This window comes from Podarcis vaucheri, assembly GCF_965113315.1.
Source record: "Podarcis vaucheri genome assembly, chromosome: 13".
Taxonomy (NCBI): Eukaryota; Metazoa; Chordata; class Lepidosauria; order Squamata; family Lacertidae; genus Podarcis; species Podarcis vaucheri.
In genome coordinates this window covers 38,169,499-38,187,168 of record NC_138751.1, presented here as the reverse complement: position 1 = coordinate 38,187,168, position 17,670 = coordinate 38,169,499, and the positions used below count along the sequence as shown (strand labels likewise).

At 46.0% G+C, this 17,670-nt stretch overlaps 1 protein-coding gene across 4 annotated transcripts; it reads right to left on the bottom strand.

The window, feature by feature from the left end:
* Positions 1-429: 429 nt before the first annotated feature.
* Positions 430-17,000, bottom strand: NOSIP (nitric oxide synthase interacting protein). Of its 4 annotated transcripts, XM_082194504.1 has the most exons (10): positions 16,880-16,937; positions 16,197-16,303; positions 14,113-14,230; positions 12,913-13,018; positions 11,784-11,865; positions 10,522-10,663; positions 8,640-8,746; positions 5,165-5,352; positions 3,543-3,651; positions 430-799 (listed from the first exon to the last, which is right to left on the bottom strand). In XM_082194504.1, the coding sequence occupies exons 3-10, from the start codon at positions 14,180-14,182 to the stop codon at positions 728-730; spliced, it is 876 nt and encodes a 291-aa protein (XP_082050630.1). In that variant the 5' UTR covers positions 14,183-14,230; positions 16,197-16,303; positions 16,880-16,937; the 3' UTR covers positions 430-727. The 4 variants fall into 4 exon arrangements, with proteins under 4 accessions (XP_082050630.1, XP_082050628.1, XP_082050629.1 ...); XM_082194502.1 differs by lacking the exon at positions 16,197-16,303 and having other exon boundaries at positions 16,880-17,000; XM_082194503.1 differs by lacking the exon at positions 16,197-16,303 and having other exon boundaries at positions 14,113-14,226; positions 16,880-16,994.
* Between the last annotated feature and the right edge of the window lie 670 nt (positions 17,001-17,670).

The following is a 17,670-nucleotide window of genomic DNA, read 5'->3' as shown; positions in this document are numbered from 1 at the left end:
TTTTCCCTGCCTTCTGCAGGGGGAAGCAAATCACAAGAACAGGTGCCAGCAAAAGTCACACTGCAGGAAAAAAACATGAAGGCAGCCAATGCCTTTACGTAGCTCCACCCTTATTTCAGGCATTGTGATATATCAGTATATTGTGATGTTTAGCTGGTGATCTAGCATGATGTTGAAAACCACATATCGCTCAGCCCTACTTGGGAGTAAGTCTTCTTGAACTCCATGAGGTCTACTTCCAAGTAGACCTGTATAAGACTGCAAGTAGACTGTACAAGTCTCCTTGTCCTTGCATTAATAACTTCATTTATTCTGGCTTTTATTACCAGCACTGGTGCTTTTTTGGGGGGTGGGGGAACATTTGTCTTTTGAACATGTAGAGCAAGTATCAAAACACAGCAGACACTGACTTGCACCCTGACACAGTGCTGTTTATAAAGAGTTTTTAAAGTGCGTTGTCACCGTGGCGAAACATATCCACTTTTAAAAAATGAAAGGAGACTGCGTGGTTAAGGAAGTGGCAGAAATGCACTGAAAAGTGGGGGATGAACAGAGATATATAAACACAAGTGAACTGCCCCGTAAACTAATCCAAACAAGGGCTCAGAAAAGACTGAAGCTCGTCCAACCAGTGCAATGTTCGGCGCTTTCAGGGAGCACGTCTTGGGCAGCCTAGAGCGGCATGCTGGCTGTTCCTCTCTTCCACCAAAACAGTCACATGAACATGTTACGCTTGCATGACAGGGCGGGACTTCTTGGCCTCCAGCTCCACGCCTGACCCTGCAAATCCTGTGCCACCCTAGAAGAAGAGAAGACAATAATAATAATAATAATAATAATAATAATAATAATAATTTATTATTTGTACCCCGCCCATCTGGCTGGGTTTCCCCAGCCACTCTGGCCAGCTTCCATAGAAACCAAAAATACACTAAAATATCACACATTAAAAACTTCCCTGAACAGGGCTGCCTTAAGATGTCTTCTGAATGTCAGGTAGTTATTTATCGCTTTGACATCTGATGGGAGGGCGTTCCACAGGGTGGGCGCCACTACCGAGAAGGCCCTCTGCCTGGTTCCCTGTAGCTTTGCTTCTGGCAATGAGGGAACCGCCAGAAGGCCCTCGGCGCTGGACCTCAGCGTCCGGGCAGAACGATGGGGGTGGAGACGCTCCTTCAGGTATACTGGGCCGAGGCCGTTTAGGGCTTTAAAGGTCAACACCAGCACTTTGAATTGTGCTCGGGAACGTACTGGGAGCCAAGGTAGGTCTTTCAAGACCGGTGTTATGTGGATGGATGGCAGCAGCTGTAGACCTTGGAATTTGCTTTGCCTGTGGGACATACAATGTCTCTGTTCTGCTTCTGAATGCTTATCTGCCATGTTGAGAGGTTCTGGGACTCAGGTCCCAGGTGAAGCCATGCAACAGGCCCTGATTCCCAATCTCAGATGAATAAGGCAAAGTAAGAGTCTCCCAATCTCACCTTGTGATGCTAATGCATGTGAGAAGTGCATTTGCAAAGGGAAACTGGGAGCCTGAAGAGGGATGCTTAACCCTTCCCCCTTCATTATCCCTTACAAAAAAACCAACAACCTCCAGACATCATAGGGAGCTCCTGTGATCTCTCCCTCTCTCTCCTGAATCTGCGTCTTCCCCAACTAAAGCTTCCCTTCCACTTATGCCTCCCTTCCATAGATGCCTCCCTGCCATGTTGCTATGAAACCTTGGTTTGTCTTTTGTTGCATGAGGGCCAAAATATGACAAGATCTAAGCAGAGATGCAACCAGAATTATTGCCCATGTGTCAAAAAGCACTGGCAACTAATGTTTTGCAGCTTGCCCAAGATTAAAAACACAGAAACATCAGTTTAACGTGACTTCAAGCTTCATAAATGGGCAACGGGGGATGCAGAATTTCAGGGATCATCAAGGCTTTGGGTTGTATCCAACTAACTGGTTGTATGACCAGCATTAGCACACAACCCTTTATTTTTGTATCGTGTTTGTTGACACACAGGAGACTATGGATCTCTGGCTAGCTGCAGGATAGAAATGGCTAGGACTGTCGAGTTATCTAAATTCACTTCACATATTTTAGGGCTTTTTTTGAGGGGGTTAAGTAGTTTGGGAGTCCCTAATAACGCCGAACACTTCTGGATTTGGCTTGTGGAGAAGATCTTGAACATTGCTTATGCTGTAAACAAATACATGACTGGAGTAAATTGATGGTGCTGCTTAAAGCTAAGTTCAGGGGGTTATCCTGCGAACATAGTACAGTGGTGGTGCCTTGGTTCTCAAACTTAATCCGTTCCTGAAGTCCGTTCCAAAAACAAAGCGTTCTAAAACCCAAGGCATGCTTTCCCATAGAAAGTAAGGCAAAAAGGATCAATCCGTTCCAGACTTTTAAAAACAACCCCTAAAACAGCAATTTAACATGAAGTTAACTATCTAACAAGACCACTGATCCATAAAATGAACACTATAAACAATGTACTGCAGTCACACAATCAATCGATCAGTAGCTGAACTGGGTTCCACACAGTCACAAAAACAAAACAAAAAAGAGCTGCAAAAAGAAAAGAAAAAAACACACACACAAAATAGCAAAAACAGACAGACGTCAGCGTAACGCTCAAAACAGAAGCGTGGCACTCGAAACGGAGCATGTTTGGCTTCTGAAAAAGTTCCCAAACCGGAGCACTTACTTCCGGGTTTGCAGTGTTTGGGTTCCAAGTTGTTTGAGAACCAAAGAACCACTGTACTGAAGGGATTAGCAATACTGAGGAAAACTTGGATGTGTTGATTGTCTGTAGCAATCACATGGGGCAGGGCTACGGGGCAGGGAAGAAGTGATTCCTAAAGCATAGCTGAAGAGCTTCAGCATCGTGGAATGGCTCTTCCTGCAAAGCCACAGATGACAAGTAAGGATGGGATTAATTTCTAAGAAGGTGAAATGAACCCCGAATTAATGGTGTCTTTTGACACCTTGAATACAGTACTGGGGGTTGATATTTGTTTGAGGACTTTGTAGGAAGTTGGGGCCAAATTTCATGCTAGTTAGTACTGCTAACAGGTATTTCCACTCTAAGCAATCAAAAGCTTTGAGGATGTCTAGGGACATAATTGTCAGTGGGAGTTTAGTTGCCTTGCTGTGTTCGATGAGGTTCAGTAGTTTCCTGATGGGGTCTGTAATACTGCGACCAGGGACAAAGCCAGTCTTAGGCGGCTGGCCAAGACTGATGTGAATATCTTGTAATCTTGGTTTATTAATGAGATTGGGCGGTATGATTCTACTTTGAGGTTGTCTTTCATTGGCTTTGGGATGGACACTATTTTGGAGTGGGTCCAGGTTTTGGGGATGGGCCCCCCCTTTCATGATGTCATTGAATAGGTGGGTCATGAAGGGCATCAGGGGTTCTTTGAATTTCCTATAGAATACTGCTGTGAAGTCGTCTGGGCCTGGGGCTTTGTGTGGTTTCAAGTTTTTAAGAAAGCACTGGGAGTTTATGAAGGATTGCAGAAGGAGGTTAGACAGTCACTCTCACCCGCTGTAGAACGATGATGTCCTTGTCAGTCAGCTTCTCTCCATTCACTGGATCAACCATATCCTTCTTGATGAGTCTCTCCACACACTCCAGAGTCACCACAGAGCCCCTTTGGGGAAGGAAGGAAGGGCACACCTATTATTTGCTGCTAAGTATAAGGCCTGGATTCCCACACTTTGCTACAGTACTTACAACCATTCCATATCTCACATACGTGCAGAAGACCTCCCATCCCCTATAACATTTACATAATGTTATTGTCAGGGAACTGCTATCAGTTCAGGAGGGAGAGAGGAAAAGCCGGATGGATTACAGAGAGCCCCCAAAGATCGTGGGAAGCAGCACCTCCTCAGCGGAGGAGAGTAACCACACCTCCAGTGGAGAGGAGCTGCAGGGTTCGGAGGAGGCGAGGCGTTGCCAGGACACCTTGCCTGGGCAAAGCAGGGAGGGGAGAGGTCCACCGTTACCCACGCCCTCCTTGCGCAGTAAGGTTTCGCGCAGAGAGGGGAGGCACAGACTGGGCGTCAAGAAATTACTTTGCTGGGGAAAGTTTAAGCCCCGCCCACTCACGGATTCTGCCAGTGAATGAGTCAGCCACGGGAGAGTGGCGCTCCGGACAGATAAAGTGTATTTTGCATCAAAAGCAAGGCTTCACAGCCGAGCAGGGAGGTACTTGCCTGCTTGCTCTCGAGCAACCCCTTGGAAACCTAACTGTTATGGTTTAAGAGAAAATTATATGAAAATAATATATTGGTATCTAACACTGAATAAATTGGCAAAAATGTATAAATCTAAATCGAACAAATGCTGGAAATGTAAAGAGAAAGAAGGTTCTTTTTATCATGTGTGGTGGTCTTGTAGTAAGGTTAAAGCTTACTGGGAAATTATATACAATGAACTGAAAAGGATGTTCAAAATAACTTTTATTTTTTTAAAAACCCAGAAGCTTTTCTTTTGGGAATTTTAGGGACAGAAGTACCTAAATCTTATAGAAATTAATTTTTTGTATGCTACTATAGCAGCAAGAATGCTACTTGTTCCAAAGTGGAAAGAAGCAGAAGTCCCGGTAAAGGAAGAATGGATACAAAAACTTGTGGAATATGCAGAAATGGCGAAACTTACCGGAAGAGTAAGATATCAAGATGACGAACTTTTTATAAAAGAATGTAAATGGTTTACTGAGTATTTACAGATAAATTGTAAACAGATAAAAACATTAGCAGGATTATTGTGACAACCTGCAGTTTCACAAGAGTATATATTTAGGTAAAGGTAAAGGGACCCCTGACCATTAGGTCCAGTCGCGAACCACTCTGGGGTTGTGGCGCTCATCTCACTTTATTGGCCGAGGGAGCTGGTGTACAGCTTCCTGGTCATGTGGCCAGCATGTTCCATATATTTAGAGTAGATAATTAAATGAGCAAATGAAATGAAATCGGATATGCAGAAGTTATTAAAAAATAATAATTAAGGAACCGCAGAAAGAGGGGGAAAGAAGTCAAATTTTGAAATGTTAAATTGATTGTAAAACTAATGAAAAGTATAAACTTGAAAAGTATAAATAAAAACTTTTTTTTAAAAGAAGACCTGCCATCCCTGAGATGTCCCATCCCATCACTCACGATGGACGCAGAACAGCACACGGGACAGAGTTTCCAAGCATGTCTCGTGTGACGGCACACACGTAGCGGTCCTGCCGGTTGATCAGCCCTACTCGATCCACGCTAGCATCCACTGGGGTGAAATGCACCGGGATCAGGTCCTTCAACTTCAGGGGTTTCGTACTCATGGGACAGTACACACACTTGTCCTAGAATGACAAAGAGCACAGCAAGTTGAGAGGCAGAGTATGAATTAGAAACAATAGAGGCAAAGGGGTTAGAGCAAATATTGACACTCTGTCTGAAACACACACACACACCCATCTATTCCAGGATGCTACAGAGCTTGGTCAAATATTCAAGATACTGAAGATTTTGAGACGCAAGATATTAAAATCCTGGGAATAAACCTGGAAGCAGAAGCTACTCATGGCCAGCGAATCAGACCTGGGCACACTCCAGCCTGCGCTGATCAAAGTGAACAAAATTCAACAGAAACTTCCCCGTGGCCAAACTCTTCCCCTCCCTTTTAATCTATCAGAAAAGAAAGAACTCGGGCCAATAGGAAGACTCCCTCCTGCACAGGACATTCAAATATAAATCAAGTTATGCAAGTGTTTTGAAGCAGAGGAAAGGGGAACTTAATGCGTGGTTGGAAAAAATAATTTTGGCTTAAACCTTAATACAGGTAACTTGCATCTTTTGTGAGGGTTTGATTCTGGAAGTGCATGCAGAAACGCATAAAACCAGGGACCCCTGGAAGTGGCCCCCTGCCTCTGCAAGGCGGAGGGCTTTTGACCTGGCTTTGGGAAGGCAATGTGAGGGCTGGGTAAGCCTGCAATCACAGCAGTGTGCAGGTGGGTTGGGGAAATAAATACAGTCGTACCTTGGAAGTAAAACAGAATCCGTTCCAGAAGTTCGTTCAACTTCGAAAACCTTCAGAAACCAAAGCACGGCTTCTCATTGGCTGCAGGAAGCCACGGAAGCCCCATTGGACGTTCGGCTTCCAAAAATAGTTCTCAAACCAGAACACGGGTTTGCGGCGTACGGGAGCCAAAACGTTCAAGAACTAAACTGTTTGGAAACCAAGGTACAACTGTAACTCAAAAGTGAGTTTCCTCCTCTCTCAATTGATTTATTCCCCATCCCATGCAAGTAAAGTAAGAGTATAATGCAAGTTACTTATACAGTGGTACCTCGGGTTACAGGCGCTTCAGGTTACAGACACTTCAGGTTACAGACTCCGCTAACCCAGAAATAGTACCTCGGGTTAAGAACTTTGCTTCAGGATGAGAACAGAGATGGTGCTCCGGCATCGCCGCGGCAGCAGGAGGCCCCATTAGCTAAAGTGGTGCTTCAAGTTAAGAACAGTTTTAGGTTAAGAACGGACCTCCAGAACGAATTAAGTACTTAACCCGAGGTACCACTGTATTATCATTTTGTATAAAAAGAATGGGGAAATAGTGATGAAATCAAACAGTCATGACTTTAAATGCTGAAAAAAAGGTGGGATGTGGGTTTTACAAAAATCAGAGGTATCAGAACATTTTTTGGGAATTTTCTTCTGATACTAAAATTTATTGTGATCTAGTTAGTGTTTCATTTGGCTTTAGTAATCAAATCTAAAAGAAAAGTATGCACTGTATTTCATTCTCCCCACCCACCCCCATAGCCAAAAGTACTGTAACTGAAATATTTTATTGGGGGGGTTGGAAATCAAGAGAGTAGATTTTATGTGGTTTAGATGGTTGAACAAACTACAAGTTTTGGTAGGAAATTGTTTTAACTGAATCACTTTTAAGACACGTCAACTCAACAGCATAAAAAGTAAACATTATGAGGAAATAAAAGAAAAAAAGCATTGCATTGGAAATTGGTTTGTCAACAAACAGCTGTGTATTCAGCTAATTAAATAATACGGTTGGTCATCTGGGGGGGGGGGGGAGTTAATTCCAGTTTTGAAACTGCGTAGTTTTACTAGAACTGTATCCATTATACAGTGGTACCTCGGGTTAAGTACTTAATTTGTTCCAGAGGTCCGTTCTTAACCTGAAACCGTTCTTAACCTGAAGCACCACTTTGGCTAATGGGGCCTCCCGCTGCTGCCGCGCCACCGGAGCACGATTTCTGTTCTCATCCAGAAGCAAAGTTCTTAACCCAAGGTACTATTTCTGGGTTAGCGGAGTCTGTAACCTGAAGCGAATGTAAACTGAAGCATATGTAGCCCGAGGTACCACTCTGTATTACAAACGAGTTTTAGGAAACAATGCATTTTCAGAAATCAAAGATGTTCATAGAAATGTGTAGCAGCAAAATGTCCTGTTGGGGAAAAATTTCCAGCTCACGTTACTGGGATTGAGTGGAGCTTCCTGAGTACCTTTGAAGGTGCAGGTTAGCCAACCCAATCCTTTGCTGCTGCTCACCAGAATACATTGGAAGTGAAAAACCTATGGCCCTTCAGATGTTGCTGAACTAAAGCTTCCATCATCCCTGACCATGTTGGAGGTGGGCTAATAGGAGCTCTCTACTTGCCGATTAAGCCTGCAGAACACTCTTAGGCGGCAGTCCTGGACTTGCTCACCTAGGAGTAAGCCTCCATGAAATTATCTGCATTTACTTCTTAGAAGACATATGTGTTGTGCTGCCAGCTTCACAGCAGCGGAATATACTAGTTGGACCCCTTCTGATTTGATTATTTCCTTCTACCGGTCCACAATAGAAAGTGTCCTTTCATACTGCAGCACGGTGTGGTACGCTGGTTTGACATGAACTGATAGGAAGTGCCTACAGAGGGTGGTGAATACAGCACAAGATATTATGGGCAGTCCCCTGAATCCTCTGGATGAAATAGCAGAAGAACGTTGCCTCAGGAGAGTGAGGAAAGTTCTCAGGGATGATTCACACCCTGGCCTGCACTTTCTCGATCTCCTGCCATCAGGCAGAAGATATAGAAGCATGATTAGTCGCACCAACAGGGTAAAGAACAGCTTCTATCCATGGGCTGTTAGGCTGCTGAATGAAAAGATAACAACAGGGCAACTGACTTCCGGGTTTGGTGGGTGTGCGTCAGTAAACGAGGGGAATTAAGACTAAGAGAGCTGAATGGGGGGTGCTTGTGTAATCTCACTGTATACAAGTTGTACAAGTGACAATAAAGTATTTCAGTTTCAATTTCAATACCTTTCAACTCCACAGCCACACAGGAGGGAAAAACCAAATGACAAAAAAAGGACCATCTCAACTGGAAGACAGTATCTTCCTAATCTCAAAGACAGCAACCAGCTCAATGCAGTTATCTCCTCAGGACTTCTCCCAAGAACTCTGGAAGTGCAGTTTTGTGACCATGACAGAAGTTCTCTATTCCAAGAGTTTCAATTTTCTAGGTGTGTTGGAGACACTGTGACAGGTAAATTGGTTTAGATTTGTAGTGCAGACACTCACTAAGGAAGACGGGGCAACGCGTGAGCCGGGAAAAGGAATGACAAAAGGAACTCACTGGCTTCGGAATGACTTTTGTCTTGGCCTCTGGGGTCAGCGAAGGAATCCAAAAGCTGGGCAGCTGCTTGGCTTTCTCTTCATTGCTGGGTCCAGGCTGAGCATCTCCTGTAATCCACAGAACAGGGAAGTTATTAAGTCCCATAGGTTCCCAAGAAAAAGGTGAAAATCTAAGGTGGTGTGTGGGAAGACATGGCTGTATAGCAGGAGCAGAAAACCTTCAACATCCAGGCCAGTCTTGGCCCATGTGGACATTTCTCCCAAACCACAGCCACAGCCAGTGGAGGCCATGGAGGCCACTGGGGGATATCAGCCAACAAGCAGGGGGAAAGGTTCAATCCTGCAGAGTGCTAAATAAATAAATAAATAAATAAATAAATAATAATAATAATAGTAGTAGTAGTAGTAGTAGTAGTTTATTTATACCCTGCCCATCTGGCTGGGTTTCCCCAGCCACTCTGGCCGGCTCCCAACAGAATTAATGATAATAATAAAAAAGTGATTAAACATCAGACATTAAAAACTTCCCTGAACAGGGCTGCCTTCAGATGTCTTCTAAAAGTCAAATAATTGTTTATTTCCTTGACATCTGATGGGAGGGCGTTCCACAGGGAAAGTGCCACTACTGAGAAGGCCCTCTGTCTGGTTCCCTGTAACTTCGCATCTCGCAGTGAGGGAACCGCCAGAAGGCCCTCGGCGCTGGACCTCAGTGTCCGAGCTGGACGATGGGGATGGAGACGCTCCTTCAGGTATACTGGGCCGAGGCCGTTTAAGGCTTTAAAGGTCAACACGAACACTTGGAATTGTGCTTGGAAACGTATTGGGAGCAATGTAGGTATTTCAGTGTTATATGGTCTCGGCGGCCACTCCCAGTCTAGCTGCCGCATTCTGGATTAGTTGTAGTTTCCGGGTCCCTTTGCCATTGTGTTCCCTTCAGGGTACATGCTGACACAGCAGACCCCTGAAATGAACAGGATTGTACCAGCTAGTGCGCAGAGAGTTCAGTCCTGCTGCTTCACTCCTTGTGGGGAATGCACTGGCGGAACAGTCCCCTCCCACCTATCAGACCCCTGAACACATCGTGATGTCAGATGAATGACAGGTGGGTGGCCCCACCCCCTGTTGAAGTTAGCTTGTAGGGGTGCAGGGAGATAAAGATCTAGCCCTCCAAGTGAAAAAGGATTCCCTAACCCTACTGTACAAGATTAGGGACACTGGATCTCACCTGCAGACTTGCCCTGCTGAGTTTTTGACAGGATCCAGCACGTACTGACTTAGGCATCCCTGAAGCTGAACCCTGGTAGTCCAGTTGACCACAACCCCCAGCAAGAGCTTTAAACACCGTAACTAAACTCAGTAGGTACCCGGGACCATGCAACCCTCTTTGCTCCATGCTTGGGAGAAGGGTTTACACCTCATTGCGGCCACCCACAATTCCCCCAGGAGTTTCACTTCACACATGAGGAGTTGTGTGGGTTTGAGACAAATATTCAAAGAGGCTGAAAGCCGGAGAGCTACAAAGAATAGGGGGTGCTGTGGAGATGTGGGAAGAGCTTTAAACCAGGGTGAAAAAAGTGTGATTGTGGCAATGGGAGATGAACTGCAGACAGCATGTGATCCAGAGCCACAGCGTTGTGTTTTAGGGCACTGCCAAAACCCAAAGAAAAACAAAGAGCATCTCTAAAAACACTTCATTGCTGCCGAACAGATAGGACCAGAACGGAAAAGGGTGGGGGAAATATTACTATGAAGCACAGGTAAGATGTACATGGCTCTGTCTAAGGAGTAACTGGGAGGTGTCATTCACTTTCTTTACACTTTTCTTATTTCTCACACTTTTGTCACTCGGCCCTGTCCCAAATCCTCTGCTCCTCCGCACTTACCCGCCTTGCGATCGAAGGGGTTGAGAGGTTTGCTGACAATGCTCATCTCTTTGTCGAGGAAATTCTTCACCTTGGACTCTTTGGCAGCCTTGCTCAACTCCGCCAACTCCGTCTTCTTCTCATTCTTCTGCTTTTCATAGGCCTGCAGTTTTGCACAGGAATAAAAACTGTCATGACAAAGACAAAGCTCTCCTGCTGAAATACGGAAGGGGCACACTCCTTGCCATGATCCAAGTGAGAAAGTGAAGAGAGAGAACAGGCATTGGGCATGAAAAGAAATCAGCAAAAATCACAGAGCAGCCTTCAGCTGTTTTGGAGTACCACCTTAAGCACTTTACATTAAAAAAAAGAAAACCACCCTATTAAGCAACAATTGGCGCTGTGGGTTAAACCACAGAGACTAGGGCTTGCCGATCAGAAGGTCGGCGGTTCGAATCCCCGTGACGGGGTGAGCTTCCGTTGCTCGGTCCCTGCTCCTGCCAACCTAGCAGTTCGAAAGCACGTCAAAGTGCAAGTAGATAAATAGGTACCGCTCCAGCAGGAACGTAAATGGCATTTCCGTGCGCTGCTCTGGTTCGCCAGAAGCGGCTTAGTCATGCTGGCCACATGACCCGGAAGCTGTACGCCGGCTCCCTCGGCCAATAAAGCGAGATGAGCGCTGCAACCCCAGAGTCGGCCACGACTGGACCTAATGGTCAGGGGTCCCTTTACCTTTTTAAACCATCACAGTTCTAAAGTTCTCACTACACTTTCTCTTATACCCTTCTGTGAAGTCCTCCCCTTAGGCTAGTAGGCCTCACTGGGAAGATGGCATCAATGGCTCCTGGTTCTTAGAGGCAATTCCTGTTGAAGGCACTGGAGCAAGAGTGATGTTTTAAGTGCCCTCTTCCCTGCCCTATATGGCTGTCTTGCACTGGGTCAGAAGCAAGACACACAGGGGAGCATCCCCAAAGGAAGGGGGCTACACGGGGCAAACCTATTTCACACAGCTTCTTAACAAAGATGGAAGCCCCAGCCTGAGCTCCTTGGAGGCAGGGGAGAAAACAAACGTAGCAGATTAAAAAGATCTCTACTTCAACTAGCCGGGTTTCCATGTGGCTTGGCATATATATTTCATTTTACCAGTTCTCTTGAGAGCCACCTCCCCCCCTCTTGTAAAATATTGATGCAGTGCTCTCTCACCAATCTATTAAACCAGCTGACAGCTGTGAACATACAAATCTGGCTCTTCAGATTAGCATACTAGCCACTTCTCTGGTTACCTTCATTTGCCGGGCAATCTCCTTTTTCTGGTGCAGGATGTACTCTAAGATGGCTTCTTTCTCATACAGGTATCCATCAGGGCTGGAGAGGGACACAGGCAGGAGGAGAATCACAATTAAATGCCACTTCCAAAAATGCTCCCATGCAAGCTGCAGAGCACCATAGGAGTATCCATATGAACCCCACAGGTCAAGGGTACACCTGGGAGGTCATGCCACCAAACCAAGATATCATTCTACAGCAGAAAGGGACATTATAGTCCTGTGATAAATACCAGACTTTGGTTGGGGTTCCAGTTCCTGCTCAGTTATGGACATGTTAGCCACAATTTGCCATCTGTGATATGGGAATGTAATCACCGCTTCCCAACGGCAGAAGAGAATTTGACTCTACAGTCGTACCTTGGAAGTCATACGGAATCTGTACCAGAGGTCCGTTTAGCTTCCAAAACATTCGGAAACCAAAGCATGGCTTCTGATTGGCTGCAGGAAGAAGAAGAAGAAGAGTTTGGATTTGATATCCCGCCTTTCACTCCCCTTCAGGAGTCTCAAAGCGGCTAACATTCTCCTTTCCCTCCCTCCCCCACAACAAACACTCTGTGAGGTGAGTGGGGCTAAGAGACTTCACAGAAGTGTGACTGGCCCAAGGTCACCCAGCAGCTGCAGGTGGAGGAGCGGAGACGCGAACCCGGTTACCCAGATTACGTGACTACCGCTCTTAACCACTACACCACACTGGCTCTCTGCAGCTAATCGGAAGCCAAGGAAGAAGCGCCGGACGTTCGGCTTCTGAAAATAGTTCAAAAACCAGAACACTCTATTCTGGGTTTTGATCGTTTAGGAGCCAAGGTATTTGAGATCCAAGGTACGACTGTACAGGAATTTGCATAAAAAAGAACATAAACATTATTATCTCAACAGGCATATATAGCGGGTGAACAAATAATTTCACTTAACTCTGCGAGTCAATGAAAGAAGCAACTTTGTGTGTGTGCATGCATGTTGGATCCAGGTTTAGAGATCCACTGCTTTATTAGCGAACTACAGAAAAGGCAAGTGGTTAAGTAGTGTAGCAGATCTTCGGTTTAATACACTGAACACTCTCCCATGGGCCTTGCCAGATATTTACGTCACAACAGGGTCCTTGCAGGGCTGCAGGGAAAGGCAGCAGCAGTCAAAATCCTTGACAGCATCTTTGCTCAGACGGACGTTCTGGGTCCCGTATCCAGAGGCAGCTGGGGAAAGGTGGGGGGGAGCAATGGTCACATTAGGGCCGCATTAATGAAAAGAGCCTGCCTGCCTAAGTGGCTCTGCTAAATCTCTAAATCCAGAAAGGGAAAACAGTTGGTAAAATATCTGCCCAGAAAAGCCCAGGTTGTCAAGTGACCTGCTCAGGACTGCTCACCTGATTGCTAACAGTTTAAGGGCTGGCAACCCATAATCTCCTCCAGCAATAGAGAAGGCGGAATTAGCCTGGAATTGCATAGCTTAATTTCCACCTGAGTTTCAATGAAACGCTGGGTGGTGTTAAATCAGACCACAGGGTGTGCCCAATTTGACTATCCCGGAGCTTCTCCCAATTCTCACCTGGCTATAAGCAAACGTACCAGTGATTTGCCTCCCTGTTTTGACCTTTATTCTCTCACTGCACTAGCCCTGGAGCAGTGCTCAAATTCCATAATGGTGAAAGAAGAAGAAGAAGAAGAGTTTGGATTTGATATCCCGCCTTTCACTCCCCTTCAGGAGTCTCAAAGCGGCTAACATTCTCCTTTCCCTTCCTCCCCCCACAACAAACACTCTGTGAGGTGAGTGGGGCTGAGAGACTTCACAGAAGTGTGACTGGCCCAAAGTCACCCAGCAGCTGCATGTGGAGGAGCGGAGACACGAACCCGGTTTCCCAGATTACGTGACTACCGCTCTTAACCACTACACCACACTGGCTGCTGGTGGCTGCTGGTCCCAAGCTTTTGTGGTAGGTCCCTTAAACCACTGCTTTTATGAAGGCTACGGGGAAGGAGAACCATTTTCACAATTAGGGAGAGTTGGATAGTAGTAGGGCTTGTAGATTTCACTAAGGACCCCCACCCCCAGCTTCCCCTGTAGATTCAAGTACTGCCTCAACTTCCCTATCTAGCAACAGTCCTGGTTGCAGTCACCCCAACTTACAATTTTGTTCTCCCAAACCTAGCCAAGGCTTCCCCTTCATTCAGAATCCTTGGGTCCTCACCTGCAGCCCCACCACTGCCATCGTAGCACAAGGCTCCCCCTACAGCACTGACGACACCTTTCAAGTCTCAATCCAGAGTCCTACAGAAAGCAGCCTCCTCACCTGTGTCCTTTTTCTTTTCATGGTAGGTGTAAACAGCTCCTGCTGTGCAGTTCTTGCCATGGCGCGTCATGCCAACTTAGATGGGCAATCCAGGAAGAAGCCGGCAGCTCCTCCCTACCTTCATAAAGATATGTTTTGGTTAAGCACGTTGTCAGGGCCTGATCCAATACAGTACTAGACACAAAAAAGCTCATGGACTGTGTTGGATACGGATGCAGATTAGAAGAGCCACAGGGTTGGAGGGGGGAATAGGGTAGATGGACAGAAAGCTCAGGAAATGTTCATGGGGTGGCTCAACAGGCTGCACCCACCTTCTTAACTGGAGGATTCAAAGATTCCTCTCTGGATACTCAAGAATCCTGCTTTTAACATCTCCAAATCTATCCCCCAGCTACATTCCCAAATCTACCGCAGGCAGACTCAGGTCCCATTCATAAAATATTTTGCTACTGGTTCCTGTACCTTTAATTATTGTGCAGCAGAGCGATTTTCAACAGGTACAGCTTTACACACCCCCAGAAAGACAAGCTGCACCTCCTGCAATTCCCCAGTGTTAAACAAACAGGATGAAACTGTCTATTCTTTTTTTCCTGCTCATCCTAAATACCAAGGAGCTCTCACTGTCATGCCAAGGGACCCCTGACCATTAGGTCCAGTCGTGACCAACTCGGGGGTTGCGGCGCTCATCTAGCTTTATTGGCCGAGGGAGCCGGCGTACAGCTTCCAGGTCATGTGGCCTGCATGACTAAGCCGCTTCTGACGAATCAGAGCAGCACACAGAAACTCTGTTTACCTTCCCGCCGGAGCAGTACCTATTTATCTACTTGCACTGTGATGTGCTGCTAGGTGGGCAGGAGCAGGGACCGAGGAACGGGAGCTCACCCCGTGGCGGGGATTCGAACCGCCGACCTTCTGATCGGCAAGTCCTAGGCTCTGTGGTTTAACCCACAGCGCCACCCACATCCCTGTCATGCCAAGGTATCAATTACCAATTGTCCCACAACCCCGCCTGGTGTTCTCAGGTGTGCCTTCTTTCATGGGATGCCAGCTCTCAAGTTCTCCTTATTTTGAAGTCTAGGATCTCAGTCACACCAAGATCCTTGGGGAGGGATACATTCATTATGAGCCACACTCCCAAGAAGGAAAGGTCAGATACACCCTAAAAAACCAGCAGCAGAAGTGGTTTCTTCTGTTGTTTAATGGCACAAGATGTACAACTGCCACCTAGTGGAGGTTAGCAAACCATTTCGCTAGCATCTATATAAGGGGAGAACTGTGGCCCTCCAGAGGTTGCTGGACTACAAGTGCCACCATCCTTGACCACTGGCCCCTCCCCAACAGCACATACAATCACTAAAATGATCTAAACATCTGATAGCTTTTTAAAAACTCTACTTGAGAATCGCCTCCACATCACCCTCAATCCCTTTTCCCTTACAAACCAAGTAGTGGTGGGGAAATAATTGCTCCCCATGCTATCTTCCTGTAAAAATGCCCAAAACGCATTTATCAGTGCCAATACTAGCTGCTATTCCCAAACAAATACAGGAATAAGAGTCTGCGGCAGAATTAAGTCTTGCAGGAGAAACATCAAATGATATCACTAATTAATATCAAGAAATTGCTCCCAGACAACTTCATTCCTGCCTGTGTTCCCATTTCCCCAAAGACCATTCTGACTTAAAATCCCCAACACACAACAAATCTCAAACTCCCCAGCAGAGCAATTAATACAAGGATTAGAAACATTAAGAATCCTATTTTTAAAAAGTTCTGGAGAGGTATCAGCAGCATAGTACCTGAAAGTCTCACAGTTCAGTGTCCCTCAATGAAAGACACAAAACACCCCAACTAACAACTCACTATAGTGTCCTCCAACATTTTAGTCTTTAGCGGTTGCACTAGATCTCCATTTTGCACACCTACTGCATTACACAATATCCTCGCTACCAATTTTAAAACACTTCCCACCTCAATATCACTGATTTGACAACTGCATTCTCCTCTACCGCTCAAAGACTTATCTGGCTCACAAGTACTCTCACTTATTTACCCTAAGGCTGCAATCCTACACACACACTTACCATGGAGTAAGTGAAAGTTCAGTGGGGCTTCCTTCTGACTGCACCTTCGTAAGCCTTCTTTCTCAGTGGTCCTCCCTGCTCCCCTTCCGGGGGCCCAGATGCAACCCCTTTTAATCATATCGAAGGGCGAAATGTCAGCCAGTAGCTATAACATTGCACGAAATGCTGCAAGCGCTTAATCCGTCTCTTCTACGCAATGGTTTCAGGTGCTGGAGCCCTGGCCACTTTTTCACCTGGCCACCACACTCCTCACCCACCACTCACCCCCCCCCCCGCCACAAGCTCCATCTCTTCCCAAGACAGTTTGTTTCCCCAGCAAGTTTCCAGTCCTTATTTGCACCTGCAACCCGAAACACCAGAAACACGAACGTAAGTTGCTCTTTCACCATCTCCATCCATCTCTGCCGCCAATGTTTCTCTCGCAAGAACCGGGGTTGCCCTCACCTCCCTCTGGCAACCTTAGACCAGTATCACTGTGCTGCTGCTATTATTATTATTATTTCATAAATAATATCACTGGCTAGGAAACGACGACAGCAGCCCAGCCCTTGCGCCTTCCCCATCTATAGCGATACGTGGAATTCAGCCGGCGAAGCTTTTCAAGGAACGGAGACCAGGTATTACCCACAGCCGTGCACCTTCTTCTCTGCCATGCATAAGGGGTGGGGGGGTGGGGGGTTTACCGTAAAACAGGCAACGTTTCTCTCTCTCCCCCACCTCGGCCAAGGGATCCGGAAGCAGGAAGTGCACAACCTGCGGAAGTACTTTGAAGTCCTGCCGCTCTGGAGCTGTGCATTAGCCAAAGCGTTCCCGTCACGGAGGAAACAAGGTGCGGGAGGCAGAGGGGCCGCGGCGTTGAGGTTCCTCTACAGAAAGGAGGCCGCAAGCCGAGGTGTTGTTATTGTTTAATGCCTTCAGGGAGAGCGAGAGAAAGGGAAAGAAAGACACACACACACACACACACACACACACACACATATATACACGCGTTCGCGCACGCACACACATATACGTATCCCTTATACATATCCACATGTATGTATTAAACTTTTATATAAAAAAAATTACATATGAAAGTTTTATATATATATATATATAACACATGCACACGCACATATATGTATACACTGTGTGTGTGTGTGTGTGTGTGTGTGTGTGTGTATACATATACATACAGTATATATACATATATGAAAAGTATATAACATTTTACTCAAGGGCCTCCTATATACGAGTCTTATTTCTGTATTTTTCAGGGTCACTCCCTATGTTCTGACCCTATTTTGCCCATTGCTCTTTTTCTGTTGGGAATTTTTTGGTGATGAACTTATATCATTGGGTGTTTGTTTTAACGTAGTGTATATGCTTATTTACTAGAGTTGCTATTCCTTGGCTTTCATTTCACCTCCTCTTTCCTTAAGTCCCTAGAAGTCAAATAGGATTGATAAAATGTACATATTGACTTAAGAAACTC

Excerpts from the sequence above, each read along its gene's own strand:
- NOSIP (XM_082194502.1), bottom strand. The coding sequence starts at position 14,182 with ATGACGCGCCATGGCAAGAACTGCACAGCAGGAGCTGTTTACACCTAC. Across the intron at positions 13,019-14,112 it reads TGAAAAGAAAAAGGACACAG|CTGCCTCTGGATACGGGACC; the intron begins GTGAGGAGGCTG and ends ACCTTTCCCCAG. Across the intron at positions 11,866-12,912 it reads TGCAAGGACCCTGTTGTGAC|CCCTGATGGATACCTGTATG; the intron begins GTAAATATCTGG and ends GTCCCTCTCCAG.